General features: G+C 40.8%; 1 protein-coding gene across 1 annotated transcript; it reads right to left on the bottom strand.

Annotated features, from left to right (window-relative positions):
• Nucleotides 1-1174: 1174 nt before the first annotated feature.
• On the bottom strand, nucleotides 1175-8484 carry LOC134601462 (nuclear factor interleukin-3-regulated protein-like). Its single transcript, XM_063445957.1, has 2 exons — nucleotides 8331-8484; nucleotides 1175-3071 (listed from the first exon to the last, which is right to left on the bottom strand). The coding sequence occupies exon 2, from the start codon at nucleotides 2984-2986 to the stop codon at nucleotides 1985-1987; it is 1002 nt and encodes a 333-aa protein (XP_063302027.1). The 5' UTR covers nucleotides 2987-3071; nucleotides 8331-8484; the 3' UTR covers nucleotides 1175-1984.
• Between the last annotated feature and the right edge of the window lie 395 nt (nucleotides 8485-8879).

Raw genomic sequence — 8879 nt, 5'->3', positions numbered from 1 at the left:
GTGTCTATAGGATTTTGGTGTTGAGCAGGGCATACCACTGGATCAGGTGTTGAGTACATGGGTTTAGGTGGATCCTAGTGATACACTATCTTGGAAATTCACTAGCCGCAATTTGAAACGAGATTGAGCCTCCACAAATTAAAGTAAAGCAATTCAAATACAGTTGGCTGATGGCTGGGGTATTTGCTCAAGGATAATGTAGCAAAATGACAGACATTTTTTCTGAGATTGCTATCATCTTGCCATCAACTTGAGTATTCTACGGTCTGAAGTTTACTGGAAAATATATTAAACCTAGAAAAACTAATTGCATCATCTTCCACATATTTTGAAAAAGATCCCAGCGACTCTGGCTCATATTCTTATCAGTACCTTTTAGTGAAAACATTAATGTTATTTATATTACATTTCTTCAGTATATATATTCAATGTCCATTCCTACTAAGGCATTTCATCACCAATTTTTAAGAAGAAAATAAAATAATTCTGGGTTCATGAAATAATTTCTTTATTTACAAAGTTCAGTCTCAAAATCAGAAAACACCCACTGTGTGTAGAGAAAGAGGTAAGAAAATAAGTGCAATGCTGGCATAAGTCCTTCCAGTGTTTTTAGAGCCAAAAAAGAAAGTCACAATTAATTTGGAGGTTAGACAAAAACACGAGAGAAATATTTAAGGAACAAAAGAGGAAGAGTTAAGAGCAAAGAAAGCTGGCAACTAGTGATGTCCCGAACAGTTCACGGGGAACCGTTCGCTGGCGAACATAGCGTGTTCGCGGTCGCGAACATGCGCAATGTTTGGTCCGCCCCCTATTCGCCATGGAGGTGGGAGGGTCTGGGAGGGAGGGTCTGCTGCTGATTGACTGGAATGTGTCTGCTGACTGTGAGGTACAGGGTCAAAGTTTACTCAATGATGACGAATAGGGGGTGGACCGAACATCGCGCGTGTTCGCGACCGCGAACACGCTATGTTCGCCGGCGAACGGTTCCCGGCGAACTGTTCGGGACATCACTACTGGCAACATGATCATACAATTTACACAGTTGCTGAGTGACATGAAACCAACAATTGGCAAGGAAAATTTAACCAGCAGAACTAAGGGAAACATGAAGTTTCGAAGTGGGTACGAATAGATGTTGACTACATAAAACAGTTATTGCTGGAAAATTAGAGAGGTTCAGAAATTAAGCTGGTTATCAAAATTGGAAACATAAGAACAGGTGAAAAAAAGCAATCTTGACATACTAGATGATAAGCCATGACACTTGTTTTGGGAATGGAGAAGACCTCGAAAAAACAAACAAAAAAAAACGTAGGCAATGAAAAAGTATTTATTGAAAAGTGAACGCAAATAAAGTTATTCAAGGGAAATGGGGAAGCAAATCCGGCAGAACAGAATGTATATTCCAAGTGTATACAGTACGGTATATTTATACATCTATATCATCTTCATGAAAATCCTTGGTCACCAGAAAGGTTGTATATGCAACACTGACATTGGGTCAGTCCTCTTAGAGATAAAGATGATTATCACTATAGTTAAAGTGTGGAAACATTCAATTGGACAGTAAAACAGGAAATTTCATTTTCCGTTGAATATTTATTTTGTGGCCCAAAAGAAGTAGGTTACTGGACTTCTTTTAGAAAGGGATTGATGTAATTGCAAGGCATTGTCTTGGTAGAGGAAATAGTGTTGTGTACAACGTTACTACATCATTGTATAACTCGGTAGGCTGAGAGCAGAAGATTGTTTCACAGTACAGTACATGTCCACATATTGGATAGTAATGCTTCTTCCACAGAATTTGTATTAGGAAATGTTACCATAGCACCAAGCATCTCAAAAGGGCTCATTAGATGGCCCTGTTCACAGGTCCATTTTTAGGGTGACATTAATTAGCAATGTTCTGTAGTGTTTTCAGAACCTTTCAAGTTTTGACTGTTAATTATTCACAAGTTGCCCCTGGTTGGAGCAGTTGAATTCCTCAATCAGGTCCACCACGGGTCATGACCTGCTCAGAGAAAATCCTTTTCAACTGAGCTACCTCTGCTGATAGTGAGGCAAGCTGGGATCGAAGATCAGTGCTATCCGAGGCAGGTGTGTTTGCTCCATCTTGACCTTGAGCATTCCATCGTCCTCGGGGGCAGGTTAAGGATTGCTGGGGGTATCCAGGGGTTACATCAGGGACAAAATTGCTGCTTTCTCTTGCCACAGGTGCTGTACCACCCATTCCCTCCTCACCAGAGGCACATGCCTTAAACCTCAACTTGTGTGGGAGACACTTATAATTATCTCCAAGAGTTTCTAACCTACCACGAGGATTTTCTATTGTCTCACCTCCAACTGCTCCATAATAAGTCATATTTGTAGCAGGCAGTGGTTGTGCTTCTTGCTCAGGGACCCTGTCTTCAAAGAAAACTGGGCTGCCCACACTAGGGGTTGAGAACCCAGAGTCTTCAGAGTGAGGCAGAGGTGTAGGAGCGTTTGGAGGGGAAGGGTCATGGTGTGAACAAGGAGGTGGATAGGCTCGACTTTCTTCACAAGGGTCCCGAACAAGGCCAAAACGGAAGCGTAGAGCAAGGAGCTCTGCACGGAGCCTAGCATTTTCTTCAAGGAGTGCAATAACACGACTCTCCAGGGCCAGGTCACCTGCTCGCCGCTTCTCCCTTGAACGTTTTGCTGCCTCATTATTCTTGCGTCTTTTGTCCCAATAACTGTCGTCTTTCTTCTCATCTGGGGTGAATTCCCGCCGGCGGCGGAGGGCAGAGGAGGATGGAGAAGGTGATGAAGAAGGAGAGGATGAAGAACTTCGTCGACCAAGCAGTGATCGAGCAAGGAGAAGACCAGAACCTGACAGGAGAGATCCTGAAGACGAGGAATCTTCAGCTATGTGATTTTGTGAAGGAGGGGCATATGGCTCCAGTGTAGGTAGAACTGGGTGTAAAGTAGAATCATCATTGTTGGGGAAAGTTGCCAGACCATTCATGGTAGGGTGCGGGGAAAGGGCAGGAGGGGGGAGATCACTGAGCTGAGCCAGGATTCCGTAAAACTTGAATTTAAAATAGGAATTCCTGAAAAAAAACAAAAAAACAAAGCTAAGAATTAGATTGAAATACTGAAAACAAATATATAAATAACTTAAGAGAAGTTTGAATCAGAAATGAAAAGAAGAAAACAACAAGTCATGGCCAATATGTGATTATTCAATAGTACAGTTATACAGAGCAACTAATATCTCTGTATCCACCACTTAAGCACTGAGCTTACATCTGTGACTCAGTAATGATGGTTCCAGGCTTCTAAACTACACCATCTGGCCTAAATGTTTTTCATTCTGGCCATAGGCATTGCTAACTAATGACATTCACCTATCCAATAACATACCCCAAACTAATGACATTTACCCATCCAATCACATACCCCAAACTAATGACATTTACCCATCCAATCACATACCCCACATTAATGACATTTACCCATCCAATCACATACCCCACACTAATGACATTTACCCATCCAATCACATACCCCAAACTAATGACATTTACCTGTCCAATCACATACCCCAAACTAATGACATTTACCCATCCAATCACATACCCCAAACTAATGACATTTACCAATCTAATCACATACCCCAAACTAATGACATTTACCCATCCAATCACATACCCCAAACTAATGACATTTACCCATCCAATCACATACCCCAAACTAATGACATTTACCCATCCAATCACATACCCCAAACTAATGACATTTACCAATCTAATCACATACCCCAAACTAATGACATTCACCTGTCCAATCACATACCCCAAACTAATGACATTCACCTGTCCAATCACATACCCCAAACTAATCACATTTACCTGTCCAATCACATACCCCAAACTAATCACATTTACCCATCTAATCACATACACCAAACTAATGACAGTTACCCATTTAATCACATACCCCAAACTATTTGCATATATGTATGTATGATGGGCCGGGGGCATTGAAGAAATTGGCCTTAGGGCTGCAGAGAGAGTAAATATGGTCCTGGCCGTAATGAGGTTAGTCGGACATGGAAGATAGCAACTGTGTACACTGTGAGCAATCAATCACGGCTTGTGTACACACCCAAGCTCAACCCTGTCGTATCCAACAGCCCATGCAATGTAGAAGGAGCTGGGGGTATTGTATTCAAGCTATTACAGCAGGAGAAATTATAAAGAGGGGACAGACACCAGATACCTTCTGGGTAGCAGGGATCAATGATAGGAGAGAAGAATTTCTTCCCATATATTGTAGCCCTTGGTCAATTATTTCCATTTACAAATTAAGTTACTTAAACGTTAGGCCTCCTGGCAGCTTAATGCTGACTTCAGCATTGTTGAATTCCTTACAACATTCTTGGTGCTGACTGACTGCTCACTGATGACTGTCTATTTTCCAAGTTGGCCATCAAGGTGCAATACTTCACATCCAGTCTGCACCAAGGGCTTTAATAGTCAGTTTATAAAGGCTTCATTCCTCTTTCTTTTGAAAAAAACCCAAAAAGTATTGTTTGCTCATTGTTTTGCCTATAAGTCCAGAATGGGCCAACTTCAAACATTCTTCATAAGATGACATCATCCAACATTTATTTCAACCAAATTTGCTTTACCACAGACACGGTGTAATTCTGAGACAGAGCACCACGGACACACTGTAACACTGAGACAGAGCTCCACAGACACACTGTAACACTGAGACAGAGTACCACAGACACACTGTAACACTGAGACAGAGTACCACAGACACACTGTAACACTGAGACAGAGCACCACAGACACAGTGTAATACTGAGACCAAGTACAGACACACTGTAACACTGAGACAGAGTACCACAGACACACTGTAACACTGAGACAGAGCACCACAGACACAGTGTAATACTGAGACCAAGTAAAGACACACTGTAACACTGAGACAGAGCACCACAGAGACACTAAAACACTGAGACAGAGCACCACAGACACACCGTAACACTGATACAGAGCACCTCAGACACAGTGTAATACTGAGACTGAGCACCCTAGACACAACTATAACACTGAGACAGAGCACCCTAGACACACTATAACACTGAGACAGAGCACCCTAGACACACTGTAACACTGAGACAGAGCACCCTAGACACACTTTAACACAGACCAGGTACCACAGACACACTGTAACATTGTAACACTGAGACAGAGCACCACAGACACACTGTAACACTGAGACCAAGTACCTCAGACACACTGTAACACTGAAACAGAGCACCTCAAACACAGTGTAATACTGAGCAGAGAACAACAGACACACTGTAACACTGAGACAGAGCACCTCAGACACAGTGTAATACTGAGCAGAGAACCACAGACACACTGTAAAACTGAGACAGAGCACCTCAGACACAGTGTAATACTGAGCAGAGAACCACAGACACACTGTAACACTGAGACAGAGCACCTCAGACACAGTGTAATACTGAGCAGAGAACCACAGACACAGTGTAACAGTGAGACAGAGTACCACAGACACACTATAACACTGGGACAGACACCATGTAACACTGAGACCAAGTACCACAGACACACTGTAACACTGAGAAGAGGTACCACAAACACACTGTAGCCCTAAGACCAAGTACCACAGACACACTGTAACACTGAGAAGGGGTACCACAAACACACTGTAGCCCTAAGCCTAAGTACCACAGACACACTGTAACACTGAGACCAAGTTCCACAGACACAACACTCAGAGAAACACAGCCACACTGTAACACTGAGACAGAGTACCACAGCATATTGTAATGCTGAGACCAAGAACTTACAGACATATTATAACAATGAAACCAAGAACCACATACATACTAAGAATGGGAACATGTATCACACACAGTGTAACATTGAGAACAGGATACACATATGCTGTAACACTGAAACCAAGAACCACAGAAACACTGTAACATTGAGGACAAGTATGTGTTAACAAAGAGAGCATGTAACACTCAACGACATAAACATTAACATATATACATGATAAATGACACAAGCATGAACAGAAAGAAACATTATAAACAAGAAAAAAAAAACGTAATTAATTCAGTAAGGCATATTATTATACAATATCAGCTACCCTGTGAAAACGATGCACAAAGACACGCACAATGTATGCTTGCATGCTCTATCCTGCGGTCATAATTGTGTAATCATTTCTTGGAAAGCAAGGACACAAACAATCATCTTATGAAAGAAAAAACCTTCATGGGTGTGTCTGGTACATTCAGAGAATCCAACACACATAAAGAAAGAAAATCTCTCACATCACGCACAGACATTTAATACATACATAAAGACAGATACAATCTCTCACATCACGCACAGACATTTAATACATACATAAAGACAGATACAATCTCTCACATCACGCACAGACATTTAATACATACATAAAGACAGATACAATCTCTCACATCACGCACAGACATTTAATACATACATAAAGACAGATACAATCTCTCACATCACGCACAGACATTTAATACATACATAAAGACAGATACAATCTCTCACATCACACACAGACATTTAATACATACATAAAGACAGATACAATCTCTCACGCCACGCACAGACATTTAATACATACATAAAGACAGATACAATCTCTCACATAATGCACAGGCATTTAATACACACGTAAAGGCAGACACAATCTCTCACATCACTCATAAACATAAAATACACACATACAGACATACAATCTCTCGCATCACACACAGTAATATAACACATATAAAGGCAGAAACAATTTCTCACATCACACACAGTTAAATAACACACATAAAGACAGACACAATCTCTCAAAACACACAAATAATGCACACAAAGACACACATATAAACACACAAACAAAATCAGATAGAAAGACAGACAGATGGGCGGACAGACAAACAATACAATACACGCAGTAACATTTATAAAATAAATTGCACAATAACAGACACATTTGTAAATACAACATTCACACACAGGCAGCATCCAGGAGTCCCTTTCTCTCTATGTGGCATATTCGAGCTGAAGTTTTTCAGAACAGTTGTTAGTGCTCCTCCTTCATTATATATATATGTCTCTATGCACCTGAGTGTAAGCTCTGTGGGGGCAGGATTCTCTGTATCATTTAAAATGTGTATGTGAATTAGAATATTAAAGTATGTAAACCCACATTATAATATTTTTTTTCAATTGAAGCATCACTTTTAAACTGTCATTTATTTTCTTGTGCTTTAACTACCAATAAGCAGTAATAACCAATAAGCACTAAGACATGTCCCTAATTAAAAGTTAACAATCAGGTATTTTTCAATTCCTTGTATAATCACGAATCCAATGATTCACAGACATTCTTTGAAGTTCAACAAATCTACAAAGCTAACTGATGGCCATTCATTCTCCAATGTACTAATATTATCCCAATTTCCAAATAATCCTGTCTTAACATTTCTGTATATTAGAGTGCACGCTCTGCGGTCAAGCTTCTTTTCTACCAGAGTAATTTCCAAATTTCTCAATGGATTATTCTCTCCCCGCTGGTGGATAGATGTTCCTGCGCATTAGAGTGTAAGCTCTGAGTGAAAGTATTTCTCCCAATAGGCACAGCCCCCAACTTTCACAGAATGTTTTATTAATTCAGTTAGCATTACAGTGTCAACTGTGCAGAAAGAAAGGATAATTCTCTCTGAACGTTTCCTCCTCTCTCTCTGCCTTATACTCCTGTCACCCACTAGACACACAGGATATTAGAGTGCGAGCTCTTCAACATAACTGATGCTCATTATTAGAGCCCATAACTCAATTCTCTCAAAATAATCTTATTTATTCTGTTGAGAGGGTAAATATCTATTTTACTATATTATTAATGCTGCTCTCTGTACACTATGTTAAAGCCATTCCATAAAATTAAAAAAATAAAATATGCAGCCATGAAAAGAATGCCTCTAAACCCCCCTCCATCTCCATAAGAATATTAGAGTGCAAGCTCTTCAGAATAGCAATATTGGGTGCACCCATTCTCTCAACAAAATCTCAATTCCCTTAGTCACTCTGTGGAGGAAATACCTGTATTCCCCAGCATTATTAATGTGCAATTCTATAGATTAGAGTGTAAGCTCTGCTGACTATCATGCTTGCTTGTACCTAGTCTGAGCTCTCTGTGTTAGAGTTTGCTGCAGGGCTTGCTGTGTTTACAATGCATATAGTATATGGGTGTTCTATGTATACACTGTCTGTATACTGAGGGTCATACTGTACCTGTCTGGGCTCTCGGTTTCCCTTTGGGGTCCTCTTCCCTGGCTGTCAGTGATGTCTCTCCCTCTGCCTGTCTGTCTCTGTATCTCAGCTCTCACACAGTCTGTGTTGCTGCCGGTCCCTCTCCTATCTATCTGTACATACACAGTGTGTGTCTTTCTCTCCCTGCCCTACAGAGTTCACACGAGGCTGTGCATTCACCTTACTTAACCCTAGTGCGTCCTGTGAGAATGTGCCAGCCTCTCCCCTCCACTCTCCCTCTGTCCCCTTCCCCTGTTCCTTGTCTTTAATGCTATGTCCACCCCCCCTTATCTGTCTCTCCTAAATGATGCACTGTAATATGATGATCTATGGCTCCAACAGGATAAAAATACTGAGTACTGTACTATGCAAATACCAATGTACAGTAGCTTTATACAGCCAGTGTGTTCATTATCGGTGTATAGATACTCAGTATTATTATACAGCGCAGTGTGTTCATTATCAGTGTATAGATACTCAGTATTATTATACAGCGCAGTGTGTTCATTATCAGTGTATAGATACTCAGTA

Source organism: Pelobates fuscus, chromosome 3 (genome assembly GCF_036172605.1).
Source record: "Pelobates fuscus isolate aPelFus1 chromosome 3, aPelFus1.pri, whole genome shotgun sequence".
NCBI classification, from domain to species: domain Eukaryota; kingdom Metazoa; phylum Chordata; class Amphibia; order Anura; family Pelobatidae; genus Pelobates; species Pelobates fuscus.
This window is presented reverse-complemented; position numbering and strand designations above follow the sequence as displayed.

Excerpts from the sequence above, each read along its gene's own strand:
- LOC134601462 (XM_063445957.1), bottom strand. The coding sequence starts at position 2,986 with ATGAATGGTCTGGCAACTTTCCCCAACAATGATGATTCTACTTTACAC.